The sequence below is a fragment of the Pituophis catenifer genome, unplaced genomic scaffold, assembly GCF_029215685.1.
Source record: "Pituophis catenifer annectens isolate HBS135680 unplaced genomic scaffold, rPitCat1.0.hap2 SCAF_1, whole genome shotgun sequence".
Classification (NCBI taxonomy): domain Eukaryota; kingdom Metazoa; phylum Chordata; class Lepidosauria; order Squamata; family Colubridae; genus Pituophis; species Pituophis catenifer.
The window spans coordinates 306,015,497-306,035,867 of NW_027256881.1; the positions used below are offsets into that span (position 1 = coordinate 306,015,497).

Consider the following 20,371-nt stretch of genomic DNA (forward strand, 5'->3'; position numbering starts at 1 on the left):
CATAATATGGTTTATATTCTTGCTATTCCACTAACTAGAATAAGTCTAATTGGCTGCCTTTGGGATCCACTGTATCTATAGACTGTATCTATAGATTATGATTGCTAATGCTGCATGGATAGATTTGGGTTTATGTTATTTTTGAAGTAAATCATGGTATGTTAAGTTAAATATATCTAAATATATGCAGGCAATTTCAATAGACATAAATATATTGTTAAAATATCCACTAAATCTCTAGGGCAAGATTAATATATATTTTAAGAAGGATTCCAGTATTAGTCTCTATTAGATATTCTACACGGATAGATAAATTAATGACTTTTTTTTAATGGCAAGCTAAAGCCCCACAAATATCTTTGGCCAAATTGAGACTTTTTTATGATGAAGATGATATAATCTACCCAATTTCAATTGAATCACTGGGCATTTATTTTAACATCTATGTTTTTCCTAGAACAAGACTTCATATGAGAATTCCTCTCTAGGAGTTTAAATAAGTAATACCTAGAAGTAGGTTTTACAGTCCAGAAACATTTAGAAAGAATATTCACCTCCAGCCTTTAATATGGAGGCAATTATATTTTAATCCCAACTCATATGATACAACTAATATTGAACAAGCCATATTTGAAAATAGTGGAAAACATGTACTGAGTTGAAATGTTTTGGCGAAATAAGAGATAAATACTTTAAACAAGCTAATTGGTTGTTTTAAAAACTTTGAGAGATGGCTATTTAAATATGATTTACCTATAACATTCACTTAGCTGTGCGACAATTCAACAGGTGCATTGTTTGAATTGAAACAAATCCAATTTATAAGGAATTTAAAAATTAACTGAAACTTAGAATTAGTTATATAACTAAATTTTAGAATGTAGAATTGGAATATCTGGTTTTGGAGAGCCATGAGTCAAAGAGTTAAAATTATGAAATAGTCTTCTTATGATTTAAATATGAAATTAATTCATCAGAAAATATTCATGTTTTCTTTTAAAAAGACTGTACTTTAGAATTTTTGTGCTGATGCTGTAAGAAATGTAAAAGCTCTTTAACTCACATAATGTAGTCTTATTTGGTTTTACAGTTCAGTCCAGGTTTTATGGCTGTAACTCCCCAAAGCTTATGCCTTAAATAACACTGCTAGTCTTAAAAGATGCTACCAAACTCCTTCTGGATTATGGAAACCAGAATGTCTAAAAATCAATCCCTCCATCCCGTGGATAATAAGATCCAAAATAACAGGAGAATTTTAGTTTCCATTTTGGAAACTTTTTTATTCCATACCTCTACTTTTAACATCTGCTAGCTATGGACCTATTAATGCATGGGTCATTTTTTAAATTACTTTTTAGTCATTAATTCATATTTTTACTGCTTGTTGCTAAGAAACATGCATAACATTAAGATAAATGAATCTATATCTTAGATACGTAGACACATCTCAGACACTTCCTATTTCCCATATGTTCCATTTTATTTCAATTTCTTTTTACTTTATATTTTTAATGCTGTTTAAAGATATTTTGAGCAATATACCAATAATCAACCTACATGAACCACTGAATATAAAACTATTTGATACTATAAAAGAGTAGCTGAAGTGCTGTTTGAATATTTATATTCAAGTATTTTCAGAATAAGTATTTTCTTATCCGAACAAAAGCTTAGCTTGCAGTGCAACACAGCCATCACTTATTTTTGACAACTGCTTGTTTAGGTTGACGTTTAAGGCGTTGTCCAAACTGTTTGTTCTTGTATATACTCCATACTTGCTGTATAATGTAGCTCTTCTGGATTATACCCTTTGTGAGGTAACTGCTGAGCATCTATAATACCATCTCTCTGATTTTAGCAGTTGCTTCCCTCAGAAAAGTCCTTTGGAAATAAATATGCAGTCTGCAACTTCATTGATCAAATTGGTTTAAGGAAGACAGAACTTCTCCATTAAATTGGCCAGTCCAAGAATATCAATTTGTTCATGAATTCTCATCCTTATAAACCAGTGAGCTAATGAAACTACCTGAGATCCTATAACCGTGATGGCGAACCTATGGCACGCATGCCACAGGTGGCACACGGAGCCATATTGGTGGGCATGAGAGCTCAGCTCTGGCACATATGCACGCACCAGCCAGCTGATTTTCGGGCCTTCTGGGCCCACTGGAAGTCAGCAAACAGACCATTTCCAGCCTCCGGAGGGCCTTCCAGGGGGTGGGGAAGGCCATTTTCGCCCTCCCCAGGCTCCTAGAAAGGCTCTGGAGCCTGGGGAGGATGAAAAACAGGCCTGCTATGCCATCACATGCCAAAAACGAGGGAAGCGCGGGGTGGGTCACACACACATGCGCGGGGCAGGGCACATAGAATTATGGGTGTGGGCACACACACACACACAACCCTCCTATGCTCCCCCGCTTTTGGCACGCGATGGCAAAAAGGTTAGCCATCACTGTCCTATAAGAACAATGAAACAGATCTACATAGATAAATATGAAAAGCAATTTCTCGCACCTCAGCTCAATGCTGACCTTGACTTCATACCTTTACTTTTAACATTGACATTTACTAATAAAACATTTCTTCTCTATTCTCCAAGTATTGATTTTGGAGTGAAAATAGCACTATTCCCACACAATAAAGATATACCAATATGGTTGGGATACTGCAATGATGAAACATTAGTAAAAATACAATAAAAATGAAAATAAAGGAGAGAATGTCAAAAGCCAAGATTGCGAACTGTAAGGGATAGCCAACCAAAATATAGCAATGGAGATGAATTATGAAATTATACAAATATCTAGCTGTCTAGAAAACTCTATAATGATGGGAAAGGTGGAAGAAAAGTCAACCAGCAGCCAGATGGATAATTCCGTTACAGTTGTGATATGTGAATAATTGCAAGACCTGAAGAACAATATCAGATGCAGAGTCATAGAGTCATAGAGAAAATGTATCTATTGTGGTCAGAGTCAACACTGATTTGATGGCAGGAATCAATTCATTCAAAATATACAGGTATTCCCTGACCTTGTTTTTATCAATCTCAAATTTCAATCCTACTCCTTCAGCCTGTTCTTTATAGTTACCTGTAACTATAAAGTTACCTGTACCTGCCTTCTGGTTGGAACAAAATAGGACAAATGGGAGTTGAATGGTTCCGATTTTTATTTGTTATTGTTTACATTTTGTCCTTTTCAATAAACTCTTGGTCTTTAAAGTGCTATTTTATTTTGAATAAGAGATATCTGGATAAACCCTGGGCAACTTCTATTACAAGTTGCCCAGGGTTTATCCAGATAGTCTTTTATCTAGAATATTAGGCCACAATCGTTCTGATACCAAAGGAGACATACAATGCAGTACCACTGTCTATTGAAAAACCAAGATGCATTTTAGTTACATAAACCAAAGGACAAGAGTCAATACCTAAATTTTGAAGTTTGGGGGGGGAAGACCTTATCTTCTTTTGATTGTTTATATGGAAGTCGGTGGATCTACTTTTGACTCAAAAAAACTTTGGAAACATAAAGGAACACCAAAAAAAAGATTTGAAAATATCTAAAGGTAAATTCAATTACCGTATTTTTCGGAGTATAAGGTGCACTTTTTCCCCCTTAAAGAGGCTGAAAATTTGGGTGCGTCTTATACTCTGAATGTAGCCGGCCCCCACCCTTCAGCCTCTGCGCTACCTCTTCCTGCCTGCAGTTTGCCCCCGACAATGGCTTGTGTTTTTGGGCTCCGTGCGTCACATTTTCAGCCTCCAAATCCTCCATTTGAGAGCCCTTCAAGGCTGCAGGGATCGCCAAAGCACACCGCTGCCGATCGCTGCCTGAAAACGCAATGCATTTCAAGGCTTACAACGCAATGTGCAGTGCCCAAAATGACTACCTGGAACAGCTCTTCTCTTACCCCTTCCAAGCTTCACTGGAGCTCCCTCCAATGATCAGCTGTGCTTTAGAAGCTGTTTTTAAGCCCCAACAAAGCGCACACTTAAAACCAGCAAACTAATGTGCTGAAGCTGACCAGGCTAAGAACACTAGCCAGATGAATACCTGGTAGGCAGTTTTTTTTCTATTTCCTTCACCAAAAACTATGATGCGTCTTATACTCCAGTGCATTTTATACTCCGAAAAATACAGTAATATAATTGTTACATGACTAAAATCATATTTAATATTTTTAAAAGATATGAAACATTCTAATGTTAATAAGTTGCACACAATGCATTTTGCACTGAAGGCACAGCACACATTACAATAACAAAATAAACTAAAATCAATACATGGTTTGAAATTGACTGGATATGTTTAATCCCCCCTTTATATTGTTTTCCAGAAAAAAAGCAGAAAAAGCTTCCCCATTTCCCAGCTTCTTCTCTGATGCACTTCCTTACAGAAATAGGGAAAGAGGAAGACTTTTCCCCTGGAATTCTAAAAATAAAAGTGAGCCAACTTTCTGCAGCGACAAATAATTCTTTTCATAGTAAGGAATGAGAATATTTTATTCATTTGGGATATAGATGATCTTTGGCCTAGTAAAATACATTTCAATTCTACAGAATAAGTATAACATGTAAGAATCATGAAATACTTTAAAACAATACGGGATAAATCAGCACATAGGTAAAATATGTAAACCATTAGAGATTATTTTGCAAAGATTAAGCTATGTGAATATTGCCTAAGAAAGAAGATCATCGAAAAGCTACTGCAGAAATCACCAGAACTGGAATGACATTGCACTGTGTACCATGTTCCCATGGCAACTAGCCATAGGAAGATTAATGTTTCATATTCACTAGGCAGTATATGTCTAAATAAAAATTTCATAGATAGCACAAGATCTTCGCTGAAGGTATCCACACAAAATCTGATTATTTTCATATTTTTATATAATTTCAGGTAATTTTGAATGGGAACAGATAAAGACAATGTGCCTCCAGTGTGTGACCCTATTCATCTAAGCATAAGTCAACTTAAAATGAGAAAAAAATAGCTTCTGTTCAAATATTATCTTGCATATCCTGATCAAAAATCCCCACAAAAGCAGCAATAGCTAACAATCTGCATTTGCTTCATGGCATATGCAGCATACATAGGAATTGTTATGGTGTGAAGCTTAGGGTCTTACAAAGTATCCAACCCAAGTACATAGTTTTTAAAGGAAGAAATTCATTAATGAGGGGGTCCTTGATGCTCTTTGAGGTTGGTTGTTTTCTTGCAGATATCTCATTACCCAAACTAGTTAACATCATCAGTGCAACTTCATTCTGATCATGAATGCCAAAACATAAGTTTACTTTACTGGATTAAAAAAGGAGTAGTAATACAATCTCCAAAAATCTGCTTCTGCAAATGTTATTTACAGAAAAGAGAGCCTGAATTTTAAAAGTGGTTAAATAAAAAGAACTTTAAGATAGAATGTGTGTATGTATTGTGTGTCTTTTCTTTTTTTTAAGATAAGATAAAATAACCTTTATTGTCACTTTTTTCTGTGAGCACACTGGCACAAAAAAAATGAAATTCTGATGCCTGCTTTCAAAGGAAAATATATATAAATATATATATACATATACATACATACATACATACATACATACATACATACATACATATATCAGTTTTCCTATTTTTGTCAATTTAGGATTGCCATCTTCCAGCTGAAATCAATCCTAGAGATTCCCCCCCAACTGTCCCAATAAGTATCTATAAGAAACATACTCATACACATGTTATCTGTCTATCACCCAGCACACTTGCAAGAGAACTCTCTGAAAAAAGGAAAAACCAGGAAAATATTAAAATAATGTTAATTTAAATATGGAAATTTTCTGTAAAATATTTACAGACAATATTTAAATTAATTGCCTATTATATGTAAAAATTGTTTATTGCTCAGGAGCATATTCACATATAAACTATTTCCCCTTACATACATGTGTATATATACAAACATATGTATGCTTTCTTCATATGTATATACACACACACACACACACATAATAATAATAATAATAATAATAATAATAATAATAATAATAATAATAATAATAATAATAATAATTTTATTTCTATATCGCCCTTCTCCCGAAGGACTCAGGGCGGTGTACAGCCTATTTAAAAACACAGACAAACAACAATTTAAAATTTAAAATAATTAAATAAATTGGCTCAGATTTAAAACCCAAAAAAATTTAAATACCCCAATTTAAGACTATTTTGTTGATAGTCCAGCCTGGCGGAACAACAGGGTCTTCAGTGCGCAGCGAAACACCCGGAGGTCGGAGATCTTACGTATTTCCGGGGGCAGTTCTTTCCACAGGGCTGGGGCTCCCACAGAGAAGGCCCTCCCCCTGGGTGTCGCCAGCCGACATAACTTGGCCGATGGCACCCTGAGGAGACCCTCTCTGTGGGAGCGAACTGGTCGGTGGGAGGCTATTGGTGGCAGGAGACGGTCTCGGAGGTACCCGGGTCCTATGCCATGGAGCATGCACACACCCCATCTTTTATTAAAAGAAGAAGGTGCAGAAAAGACTGTAATGAATTGTAATGAAAAGGAAGCTGAATTAGGAAACAAAAAGAAAAAAACAAGATAGAGATGAACTGAAGGATGAAATAGCTGAACACAGGAAGATAGGACATTTGTGCTGGGTTCATCAAGGATAAAACCATGGATGCTTACTCCATCCAAATTCCTACTGAGTGTAACGGTTCCAGGTAAGTACGCATACTTTGCTGCTATACTTAGGATGGAATTGCTTAGACCAGCTCATTCAATGTGATAACAGTAGAAGAAATATTTGATGTACAGGAGAAAGAGTTCTTTCTAGACATATATTTTTGTTGTGCTGTAAAGCAAACACTCTAGAACAGTGGTTCTCAACCTGTGGTCTGAGGACTCCTGGGGGGCCATGATGTCTTCACAAAGGCTCCTCAAAGGCTTGAAGAAATGTTATGATTTAAATCTTGAGTTAAGTCTTGGTGGTCTGTGGCCAGGGTCCATGGCCACAAAAGGTATGTAAAGGAGATCCGTGGTGAAGAAAAGGTTGAGAACCACCACTTAGAAGGTGCATATACATATTTCCCATTGAGCAGAAGAGGGGCAGAAGCCAATACCATTATATCTGCTTGAGAACAAGGACACAAAATGTGCCAAGTCCAGCCGCTTGTTTATTTGCAGCTTAATGACTCATTTGCACCCTATGTTTGGCTCTATTTTGCAAATATTATTAGGAGTAAAATCTTGGTTCCTTTTACAGGAATCAAGATACTTATGATTATTAAAATAAAGAAGAGAAATCAAATATTTATATATTGCTACTAATCCTCTCCACTTATGTCTTACGGCAAGCACAAAGAGAAGGAAGATGCTGACTGGAAAGGTATCTTGGCATTTATTGTAAGCTAGCCAAAGGGAAGGAAGTGGCAATTGGGACAGGCAATTCTGTTACTAAACCACATGGTTGTAAAGTGAAACATCAAGTGACTTGCTTAAATTAAGGCATCAGTTTCAAGTGCGGTTGTTAAATAGATCACTGCAGTTGTTAAGTGCAATGTCACAGGACCACAATTTACAACTTCTGCCAGCTTCCCTATTGACTGTGTTTGCTGACTGTGAAGGTCACAGATGGTGATCATGTGAGCACAACATGCTGTGAGCATTGTGAATGCATGCCAGCTGCCAAACACCCAAATCATGATCACATGACCTCAGGGACACTGCAAGGGCCCCAAGCTTGAGCACCAGCCTTTTTCACTGCCACTGTAACTTTGAATGGTCACTAAATGAGAAGTCAGTAATAAGGACTACTTGTAAATAACTTGGGAAAGATACAACTTCTCCCTATTCCATAGACCAGAGGTTAGGAAAGTACATCATGACCTCTTGAAAAGATACACAAATTAATTCCAATTTTGACAAGGTAGCAGTTGAGGTGTGATCCAACCAGGGAATTCCATGTACTCAGAGAGCTCAAGAACCATGGGCACAGTTCAGAGCTACATTTGAGTTCATAACACTATTTACAGTAAATTGATTATATGATACAAACTTGAACAGGAATATAAATTGAAACCTGTGGATTTTGATAGTACAATGCAAAATCTCCACACTTGTTAAGACCTGCCTCACTGATTTCAGTTATTCCTGAGAGAACAAATAATGCATGAACAGATCACTAGAATCCTGTACAAATTTTGTTTGCAAAATCATTATGACTATTTGAGGGCAGCAAGCAGGTACTGAAACAACAAAGTATGTTATGGTCTCCTGTCAGTTAAAGAAAGTTAAAGAGTTTGCCTTTTTTGTACCATTCTAGTGTTGTGGTTTTTGCTTCATTTTGTAGTGACAGTTTTGATATGTATTTAGAACCTGTATCAAGAGGTAAACTAAAGAAAACCTGAGGTGAATTGACATTGTTATAATGATTAAATATATTTGATGATCTATGGCAACTAAGATTCACTTCTCACAAGATATATTATTACCTGTACACTAAGTTGTTGTTAATGTCATTGTTAATATGAAAAAATTAAGAATTTATTTTAAAAAGCAGCATCATACCCAAGAAAAAAAATCTAAGATGAGTACCGCATTGTGAAATAGTTTACATTTCTTTCACTGATTCTCTTTAAAAAGCTATTTAGCACCACCACATGGTTCAGCAAATATATTGTCAATTTAGGTCTATTTTGCTGTTCCAGATGCACTGTTAAGATCAATGTACATATTAAAACTTAGGTTTACCTATACACATCATGTACAACCCTGCTGTTCTTGAATGAAATTAAACAATTGTTTCCAGAAAATTGTTTAAAGAAAACACTGTGATTTGACAAAGCATGCTACAGATCACATAAAACTGAAATAGAGAATTTCAAATAGTAAGCCTGTGGAAAGGCCACTGAATAATTTTATAATTAAACCATTGGCTTCTAAGTAGCTAGCTCTGCCTTGTGTGAGTCTGGGGAACTGTCCAATTCATTTGAATTCTGAAGAATAAATTAAAAAATGGAACCCTTCCCTCCTCACATCCTATATAGTATGGGAAAAACAGATGCCTAACTCCATCCATGACTTATTTGTGTTTTTAAATCAGGATGGAATAAAACCTACAAGAAAGTTATCTATCAGGAGGGAGGAAGCATCTGAAATATTATTGAAAGTGTTGCATGGATTTTTAAGTTACTGCAGTGACACCTTGTCAGACAACTTCCAGAGCATTCTCAAAGGCCCCTATTACCTTTTGCCAAAGTAATCTGACTGTACTTCTTGCACCAACCATCTTCTTGATCTCTTTGGAAATTGTTTATAATAGGGTAATTGAGAAAATAAGAGAGGAGGACAAAGTACATACAAGTACAATTAATTAGTGCATGCTGGGGAAGAGAGCAGGGACAGAATACAGAGATCTGATTATTTGGCAGGAAATACTATCTATACAATGACTGCAATAGACCAGATCAGACCATGCAATTTTTCAGAGCATCTCAAATAATTGAATTCATCTTACCTGAATGCTTCAACAACGATCCTTTCTGGTAATTTTGGCGCAACAATACTGAAAGCTTTTTTGAAATCTTCAAAAGATAAAAATCCTTTACCTTGTTGAAAAATAAAAGAGAAAAGGGCTGGTTGAAAGATGCTTAGTTGTACATTCATAAACCAAGACTGAAAACTGCAATTGTTGATCCACAAAAAATGAAGAGCTTCAAAATATTTTGGAAAAAAATAATGTAAACTTGTGCTTCTTAATAAAATTTGTCAATCAAAAAAAAGGTGCTCTCACAATCCTTCTGATTTTACATTTTAATTGGATAATATTATTTCTAATCTTGGTAAACTCTGAAGCATCTGGCTCATTAACTAAAGGCAAATATAGAGTTTGAAAAATCAGACTGGGGAGAATTATGTCAAATCTGTCCACAAGATAGAACAAGTAGTCCTTGCTTAATGGTAATTGGGACAGGAAAATCTGTGGCTAAGCAATGTGGTTATAAAATGCAATGTCATGTGACCATGCCAACATAACAACAATTGTGGTAGTCTCAGTAGCGATTGTTAGGTGAATCCCTCATGGTCACGGCATCCTGTGGTCATATGATCACCATTTGCAACCTCTTTCCAGTTTCCCCATTGACTTTACTTGTCAGAAGGCAGTGAAGGTTGCAAATGATGATCTTGTGACTGTGGTATGCTGTGATGTCATAACTGCGAGACACTTACCCAAGTGCCCAAATCACAATCAGGTGACCTTGGGGGTGTTGTGACTACCGCAACTTCGAGGACCTGTCATATATTGCCTTTGTTCCATGCCATTGTAACTTTGAATGGATTACCTTTAAGTGCCTCAAATCCCACCCAAACAAGTCCAGAATGCAATTTGCCTTAAATAACTGCCCTGTAATGATATTGATGATAGGAGGAGAAAGGTTTTTATGCTGCCCTAAGCTGTACAGAAAATAGCAAAACATTTTATCAATCAGATATTCAAATAAAGTTATTCCACAATGTGGAAAACTTACATTGTCTGTCAAAAGACATGAATAACCGTCTTATTTCACTATGGTAAAAGTGTACAACCTTCTTTGTAGTCATAAGATTTAAAAATTCTTCAAGTGATAAACCTATAAAATAGGGCTATGGTTAGGCATGTATCAACAGAAGTTAATAATTATACTTTCAATAAATAAAATTCAGGCAGGATAATACAGTCTATGTAATCTTCTTCATGAGTTTATTTATTTATAAAATTTATATGCTGCCCATCGTGTGATTCAGGTGACTGAAGTTCATTGCAACTTATTCCCCATTGTGTACACAGGATTAATGCACCACAGTGTATACAAATATAAGTATATATGTATGTAAATTTAGATAAACTAAATACTAATATATTGACCATGTGTAGCATTTCCAAAATAAGTGTTTCATATATTTACTAGAGAATACCATTTATCAGACACCTATATATAATAGCAATGCAAACTAACTTTATTATAAAATATGCAAGTATATAATGAATATTCTTAATTTAAACTAAAACATTCTTATAAAAATTAATAGACTACTCATGACTACATTGTAGCAAGGTTTGTGATTAAATCAAAATTAGTAATCACAATTAACCATAAATAGGAAAATTGATTCCTTTTTCTGATGAAAATAACATATTGACTCCAAGTTATTACTACAAGTTCTCACTTCCCTTGGAGATAACTTAAGTGCCTGCCGGCATGTTAGGAGAAAGGTGGGACCAAAACTCCTATAATAATCTGAAAGTGAAAGTTAGTAGGAAGATTTAATTAAAAAATAAATAAAACATAAAAATTAGCTTTAACGGAATAAAATGTGAGTGGAAATTTTTAATAAAATCAGTATAAAAGTAGGAAGTCATATATATTTTGCAGCACACAAGAAATATGAATTGAACTGTTATCCATCCATCCACCTTAAAATCTTGAACCAAAACCAGTAATTTCATTTCCATATTATATTATTTCAGCCAATTAGAACCATCACATATGATTATTGTTTCACTAAACTGTTAGCAACATTATTTCCACTATTAATTTATAGAAATGTCATATTTACAAATAGATTTCTGGTTTCCAGAATATTAATATGCAGAATATCCACAATATTAATGTGGATATTAAAGCAAACTATTTTTCTATTATGAAGTAACCAATGCTAAAGTGAATTGCAACTGACTGATATTTCAGAATGAATGATAGATAAAGAAAAATTATTTTGCTAGCTAAACTATATTTTAATCTCATGAATTTAATATAGGGCAGAAATATATAAATGACAGTTTTTTGTGCTAATTACTATCATTAGACAATAATAACACATTATCAGGCAAAAGATAATCAGGACCATTTTTAAGGTTGAAGCATAGATTTATTCAAGCCTATACACAGGAATCTAGTCAACTAACAGTCAGCAGTAAATTGGCATTAGATAAGGGTCAACAGAATTCGGGGGGGGGAGGGGCTGGACTTGGATCTCCTATGACAATGCAAGGATTCTAAATTAATGATGTGTTTAATTCTGCCCACCCCAGATCTGCCTGCTCTTCTCCTACACACATCACATTTATTTATTTGTTTGTTTGATTGATTGATTAATTGATTGATTTTTATCCCAACTTTCTTACTTATTTCTTTATTTTCTTCAGTTAAACATCTGTAAATCAATTTCATTATTTATTTATTTATTTATTTGTCAGATTTATATGCCGCCCTTCTCCCGTAGGACTTGGGGCGGCTCACAACAATAAAACAACCCAACAATAGATAAAGATTAAATAATATTAAAAACCAATTTAAAATCCCTGAATCCCCAAGTTAAAATCCACGGCAGATCAGGGAAGTTGCTGAAAGAGCCATGTCTTTAGGTCGGCGCGGAAGCTGCAGAGGTTGGGGGCCGTCTGGAGCCCGTTGGGCAATCCATTCCAGACAGTCGGTGCGACCACAGAGAAATTTATTGAAATATGAAGAAAAGAACCACTGATGGAGCAGATTTACCCTTCACTATTGCAGGGCCTTCTTCCCAGTATGCTCAGGACACTAGGAAATAATATTGAACAGATCTGGGAAATATAGGAGGAGCATAAAGACAGGAATCCCTGTTGCTTAACAATATTAGGTTTGGCTCACAGTCTGAAGCAATAATTACACTACAATACCTATATGCAATTTTTCCACCTTCCACATTTTTAATGTAAACTATCACAAACTGAATAAAATGGAACGAAAATATAAACAAAATGAATATTTGCAAGTTGATGTCCAAAATGGGTCTCCACTATTTAACAAAATAACTACATCAACTTTTCAAACTCTCTAGTTTTTGATTAAGCTCTTATCAACAGTGCATAATAATAGATTTTCATGCTTATATAATACCAAATGGATTTTGTTTCTCAGAGGCCATAACTGAATCCACTTCCACCTAAAATAGAAAAAATAATATCAACAAAAAAAAAATCCCTTAAATGCTCACATATAAACCAATTCTTCAGAATTATTAGGATAAATACATAATTATCTAATTAAATCTTTATTCCACTTTATTTTTGATCCACTTGTTTTCCCCACAATCATCCTATGAGAACTCAACATTAAGAGCAAAATCAAAGTTTTGCACACATGCGCGCCAGAAACTAGAAGATCAGGTGGCTGGTGCGTATGCGCGCACCGGAAACTAGAAGAGCAGCCATTTTGGCCCTCGGTGCCGAAAAAGTTCACCAACACTGTCCTAATATCTGTTACACCAAAAGCTTTTGGCATTACCTCCTCAGAATTCTGATCCATCCACGTTAGTCCCAAACCACAATGCTTCACGCTGATTTTTTGAATCTGGGAATTATTTCTGCTTTTTTTTCCCTCTATGAGTTGCGCTTTTAACCTCAATACTCCTCCAAACCAGCCCTCAGCTCATGAATTACACAATACTAGGATTCAGTTGGAAATCCCAATATTAGAATTTAATCAGCTTTTGTCTAGTCAATGTAATTGAAAATAACCTAGCCTGAGATTGGACTTTAAGTCCAGTAAAAGACAAATGCTTACACGATATTCTAAGACATTTTCCCATTGGCTGAAACCATCAGATGTTCAGTCTTTTAAATTTATATACAGGAGTGAACACAAATCATACAGCAAGAACATTCTTCTCTTAGCACAATTTGTCTCATGATAACTGATATTTGCACTCAACACTGTAACATATTTGTCAGCATAACTGTCTTTTCATTTAACACAGAGGGAAAAACCCTGTATAGTTATAGTGACAACAGTGGAATAAAAGCCAAACAAATCTGAGTTTACCATAGATGATATTGCAGTAAAGCTAAATGGCATTTTAAAGTACAGAAGCAGTCTGTCTATGGGGATTTTAAGCCATCCAGGTCATAGGTTGTCTCAAAGGTGCTTTGCAAAAGGTACCTGGACTATTTTTTTCTTAAGGAAAAAGAAGACGCTTTGCTTCTCATCCAAGAAGCTTCATCAGTTGTCTTTTTCTTTTTTGTCAAGAAAAAACCAGTCCAATTGCCTTTTGAAAAAAGCACCTTTGATACAGAAGCAGTCCTTTTGATCTGTAAACCAGATTGCTTCCTCCACCTTTGAGAGGCAGGGAAGTGTCTCTTTACTCTTTGTGGTGCCATATAGAGTTTGTGTTCTCTCCCTATCAGTAGTGGTTTTCACTTACCTTCGCTACCGGTTCGGAACTGTGAGAGTGCAGGCGCGCTTGCTTTGCTCACACACAGCGCTTCTGCACATGCGCGCAGCATCCTTAATGACATCCAGGCGGGTGGGCAGAGCCTCCCACCGCTGCCACTACTGGTTCATCCAAACCGGGGCAAACCGGTAGAAACCCACCACTACTCCCTACTAAAAAGCTTATAATAAGGGTTACACTGGGTACACCTACTGAATTCTACGAGCTTTGGGAGGCTGAAGCTTAGAACAAGGGAAAGTGAAAAATCTATCTGCAATATCTCAAAAAGATAGTAAGAACCAAATGTTTTATATTTTTAAATAATTCTGAAAAAAATGTTCTTTGAAAACTTCATATTAATAGAGATTATTAAATGTCTTGTGTTCAAGATATTGAAACAATAAGCCAATCCTCAATATAAGAAATAAATGGTACCTTTGAGGGCTTATAGCCAAATAGCATCACTATAGCAACTTTATAGTCTTCTCGGTTTAAGTATCCTTTGTTGTTTTCATCACATGCCTCAAAAGCCTAAATAAAAAATAAAGATAATTAGGATTTTAAAAGCTCACCATTACTTATCCTGATGTATACTAGAGCTGTGAAAATCCTTCAAAATGAACTTCAGAGCATATAATAACATGGTGTTAAAACTTTTAAAGCAACAAAGTCTTTTTAGTCTTAGTAACTGCTTCAGAAGCTGTTCCCAATTGTATGTGTATGTTTATGCATCAAAGCAACATAGTTATTTCATCATAATTTTAAATTCATTTATTTGTAAAGGAAATGGTTAGTTTGCAAGATGGTTTTATGACTATCCAATTTAAAATTTGAAATTTTATTGTCTGTAATGTATAATGCTATGTATACATTAGACAACCCCTGTTCTGTGGGTTATTGTTTCAGAAATATTTCCTTATCCAAACAGAGAAACCAAATGACCAGGGGTGGGCAAAAAAGCAGTGCAAAAAAAAAAAAAAGCAAAGTTATAATCAGAAGCCAACATGAGTTTGTCAAAAACAGATCATGCCTTTATCAGATAGACAATAATCTAGACATAGTAAAATAATTACTTACGAATGTTTAACAAATGGCCCAACACAGGGTTACATACGATATAACTGGCCAGTCCAGTGTCAAACTATTTACCTCTTTTCCTGCCTCTTCCTACTCTCTTGAGCTTCCTTTCTAACTCTGTTGTCTTCCACACTTGAGATTACATTTTTAACAAAGCTAATAATGCAGTGAATTTGTCAATCCCAACATTTAAGACCAATAAAAAAGAGTTTATAATGAAGATTCACAATTTGAATATCTTTCCTCGAAAAATTATACCTTTTTTTTCAGCAGCTGCTAAAATAGTCACAAAATAAGAAAATGTCAAAGCAATCCTTAATTGGATAATAGTACGAATGCAGTTCAGAAATACTTTGATATTCTTTGAATGTATATGAAAGAGGTTAGAGAAAATACACATGAATCTAGTAATGCTATATTTCTCATTAAATAAAGATCTCGGCCTCTTTTAGTTACAGAATCATGCAGCAACATGCCTTTAAAATAACCCAAAGAGAAAAAGAAAAATGATAAATTGCCTCCTGATGATCACTAGAAGCACTTTGTGAAGAAAACTGTTAATGAAATCCATGAACAAATTATCAGGTCCTGAAAACACACCAAAGCTACTTCAGAATCTTTGGATAATGATTAAAGGGAACAACCAATAAGCTCTGTTATTTTAAATTCTAGATATCAATTATAAAATATATTAGAGATTATAAGACTTTATAATCCAGTCTTGGTTTAGGAAAAATGGATCTAATTCTAACTTTCATTGAAATTTTAATGCCAATATTAGTACAATCCATAAACAATCTATCTGGCTAGAATAAAACTTTAAAAATCCCCATCTTCCAGGCATAATGCATGTCTAAAATGTACATTAATTCAGATTAAAGTTCATTCAGCATATGGTGTATGCCCATGGTATCACATGGTACTATAAACAGCACTTGATGATCTTTGGTGATGCATCTGTCCTGGTTGATCTCTCAATCATGAGGTCTTCTGGACCAACTATTGGCTTTGGGATTATGAGAAATGGCTCTGCAATGATATTAGATCCCTCAGTGAAGTCATACATCAGTATAGGGTTAGGTAAAATCAGTAAACTGATGATGGTTCTCAGTCTCAACCCCTGTTCAACCAAGTAATGTTGTCAAAGTCTGGTCCTACTTCTTGGAATCTGTGATGATCTGGATTGAAACAACAGACTCAAGCTCAAATCTGATAAGACCAAGTGGGTTCATGGACTTTCCATTCCTGGGGATTTTGTAAATTAGTTTCGAATGGAATAATATACCTCTGTATTATAACTGATACACAATTCGGGGAACTTCTTGGATTCACTATTCCTGCTTAAGGAGCAGTTGCAGTTGTGGCCAAATCCACTTTGTGTACCAGTTGTATCCATTCCTGAACTGAGGGCCCTATTCACAATCATTCATGCATTAGTCATCTCTCATCTGGATTCTGGCAATTCACTCTACTTGAAGCTGCCCTTAAAATCCATTTGGAAACTTTAACTAGTGAAGAAAAAGGCAGTACAAGCAGATTATGTTATGTCTATATAAAAGTCTCCACCTCTATCAGCAGGCTTCCAGGTGCAATTCAACATGGTGATTGTCATATATAAAGCCTTTTTATGTCTTGCTGTTGTTGTTAGTCACGAAGTTGTGTCCGACCCATTGTGACATGATGGACAACGTTCCTCCAGGCCTTCCTGTCCGCTACCATCCCCGGAGTCCATTTAAGCTCACGCTGACTACTTCAGTGACTCCATCCAGCCACCTCATTCTCTGTCAACCCTTTCTTCTTTTGCCCTTAATCGTTCCCAGAATTATGCTCTTCTCCAGTGAGTCCTTCCTTCTCATTAGGTGGCCAAAGTATTTGAGTTTCATCTTCAGGATCTGGCCTTTTAAAGAGCAGTCAGGGTTGACCTCTTCTAGGACTGACCGGTTTGATCGCCTTGCAGTCCAAGGGACTCACAAGAGTCTTTTCCAGCACCATAGTTCAAAGGCCTCAATTCTTTGGACTCAGCCTTTCTTATGATCCAACTTTCACAGCCATACATTGCAACTGGGAAAACCATAGCCTTGACTATACGCACTTTTGTTGGCAGAGTGATGTCTCTGTTTTTTAGTATGCTGTCTACATATGCCATAGTTTTCCTCACGAGCTTTTAATGTCTTTTAATTTCTTGGCTGTAGTCCCCATCTGCGGTGATCTTGGAGCCCAGGAAAATAAAATCTGTCACTACTTCCATTGCTTCCCCATCTATTTGCCAGGAATTGAGAGGACCGGATGCCATGATCTTAAGTTTTTAAGTTTTCTTAATGTTGAGTTTCAAGCCCACTTTTGCACTTTCCTCCTTCTCCCGCATCAAGAGACTCTTTAGTTCCTCTTCATTTTCTGCCATTAAAGTGGTATCATCTGCATATCCGAGGTTGTTGATATTTCTGCCGGCAATCTTAATTCCCACTTTTGATTCATCTAGCCCTGCCTTTCTCATGATGTGCTCTGCATATAAGTTAAATAGGCAGGGCGACAGTATACAGCCTTGTTGGACTCCTTTCCCAATTTTGAACCAATCAGAGACCTTAAAGAGCCCGTCTTGCTGCTGTGACATTGGCCACGCCTCCTCTCCTCCCATCTCTTTGAGAACTTGCCACAATTTGTTGTGATCCACACAATCAAAGGCTTTAGCATAGTCAATGAAGCAGATGTAGATGGCTTTCTGGAACTCCAGTTCTTCTGACTCTTCGAAATCCTGTCTTTATTTTTGTTAGTTCTCAGTCCACAGACTGCTGGAATGTTCAAACTACTGCACCATTGCGCTCATTTCACATGCTAGTAAAGTTATGCTCAAAATCCTACAAGCTAGGCTCCAGCAGTACGTGGACTGAGAACTTTTATGCCTTAGGCTCTATTATTTGAGGGACTATTTTTCCCCATGGCTTCTGCCTATTTTTTCCCATGTATTCCTCCTAATTGCAGGAATTGGGTATGTCTAATTTAATGAAAATAAGGACTAGGGATGACATGATAGCAGTGTTCCAATATCTGCCTCAAAGAAGGGGTTAAGCTATTTTCCAAAGCACCTTAAGGCAGAACACTAAGCAACAGATGGAAACTAATCAAGAAAGCTTGCCTTCAGAAGTTGTGGGCACTCCATCACTGGAGGTTTTTAAGAAGAGATTGGAAAACCACAAAATGCTAAGGATTTGCTGCTTGAGCAGAGGGGTTAGACTAGAAAACCTCCAAGGTCCCTTCCTACTCTGTTATAATCTGTTAATCTGACACAGTTGGCATACTTTTGGTCACATCTTTCAAACACACCTCTCTTAGTGGATTTGATGGAGCAGGCAAAAATACATGCAACTGGGGAAAGACAGTCCCACAATTTATCTACTCTTGCTCCACATTAGGCTTTCCAAGGGAGAACCAGCAGTTCGTATTGCACTTGGAAACATAAAAGATAAAAGTAAAGGTTCCCCTCACACATATGTGCTAGTCGTTCCCAACTCTAGGGGGCGATGCTCATCTCCATTTCAAAGCCAAAGAACCAGCGCTGTCCGAAGACGTCTCCATGGTCATGTGGCTGGCATGACTAAACACCAACAGATTAATAGAGTAGGAAGGGACCTTGCAGGTCATCGAGTCCAATCCCCTGCCCAAACAGGAGACCCTACATCTGCCTCTACCTAGGATCAAACTCACAACCTCCTGATTTTGAGGCAAGAGCTCCACCTCTAGACCACCGAGTCTTGTCAAGACGCACGGAACGCTGTTACCTTCCCACCAAAGGTGGTCCCTATTTTTCTACTTGCATTTTTACATGCTTTCGAACTGCTAGGTTGGCAGAAGCTGGGACAAGTAAAGGGGAAACATACTGGGAGGTTAAGGGCATGCTGAGCAGCACCCATAACTTCCTATCCTGCTGCATTCTGGACCAGCTGAAGTTTCTGGATATTCTTGTAATGTTGGAAAGTGGATTGTGCATTGCAGGATCCATTCCATTAGCAATCAAGGCAGTTCCCTCCCAATCCAGGAAAGGACACAACCGGCACACAAGACAAAGTTGTATTTTGACATGTATTTGGGGAAAGCTCCCACCGACCCACCCTCAGCGTTTCCTTGGAATGTATTCTGAAGATACATTCTTCATTGAAGAGCCTTGGTGGCGCAGCAGACTAAAGTGCTGTTAAGTAGCACCAGCTGCCTGCAATTACTGCAAGTTCAAATCTCACCAGGCTCAAGGTTGACTCAGCCTTCCATCCTTTCGAGGTAGGTAAAATGAGGACCTGGATTGTGGGGGCAATAAGCTGACTTTGTATAAAAAAGAACACCGCTTGGGGGGGCCGAAAGCCCTACTAAGCAGGTATATACAAAAGCATGAAGGCTATTGGTTAACGCATTGTAAGCCGCCCTGAGTCTCTGGAGAAGGGCGGCATATAAATCGAACCAATAAACAAACAAACAAACAAACAAATAAATAAATAAATCCTTCGCAGGTTGCATTGGTGGGGTTGGGGGTCTTTAGCAGTTGGGGGATTTTTCAGACGAGACGAGAAAATACAGGGACATCGATGATAATAAAAGCCCCATTTAAACTACCTACTTTAACCCATCGCTTCTTGCGGTACTTCTCGGCTGGGCAGTCTTTGGATTTCGCCGCTTCTTTAGGAGCCGCGCACATTGCCAACAGCAGAAGCACCGCCAACTCTCAATGAAGCTTCCCTTAGCAACGGAGCGACGCCCTCCCTCAACTTCCTCCTGGCGATCAAAATGCGTGAGAAAGTCCCATTGGAGGCATCGGGCGGGAACAAACTGATAGTTCGTAGTCTTAGTGCAGAGGTCTTCAAACTGGGCAGCTTTAAGACTTGTGGACTTCAACTCCCAGAATTCTCCAGCTAGCTATGGAGAATTCTGGGAGTTGAAGTCCACAAGTTTTAAAGCTACCAAGTTTGAAGACCTCTGTACTTAGTTCTTGATAAACGGCCCAATCATTGGTAGCGACGGGGATGTCAATCAAGGGAAGGGGAGGACGCTTTACCCGGAAGAGGAAGTTTGTCTCCCTAGA

General features: G+C 36.9%; 1 protein-coding gene across 2 annotated transcripts in view; it reads right to left on the reverse strand.

Moving 5' to 3' along the window:
- Positions 1-20,151, reverse strand: part of EFCAB11 (EF-hand calcium binding domain 11) — a 46,471-nt gene extending 26,320 nt beyond the window's left edge. Inside the window, exons 1-6 of one of the 2 annotated variants that reach the window (XM_070931489.1) lie at positions 19,910-20,151; positions 14,665-14,760; positions 12,918-12,963; positions 10,530-10,631; positions 9,518-9,608; positions 6,440-6,566 (exon numbers count right to left, since the gene is read on the reverse strand). In XM_070931489.1, the coding sequence (XP_070787590.1) occupies positions 6,515-6,566; positions 9,518-9,608; positions 10,530-10,631; positions 12,918-12,963; positions 14,665-14,760; positions 19,910-19,987 (465 nt within the window). In that variant the 5' untranslated portion in view covers positions 19,988-20,151 and the 3' untranslated portion in view covers positions 6,440-6,514. Of the gene's footprint in view, positions 1-6,439; positions 6,567-9,517; positions 9,609-10,529; positions 10,632-12,917; positions 12,964-14,664; positions 14,761-19,909 lie in introns of those variants that run through there. The other variant, XM_070931488.1, reaches the window with a different exon arrangement.
- Between the last annotated feature and the right edge of the window lie 220 nt (positions 20,152-20,371).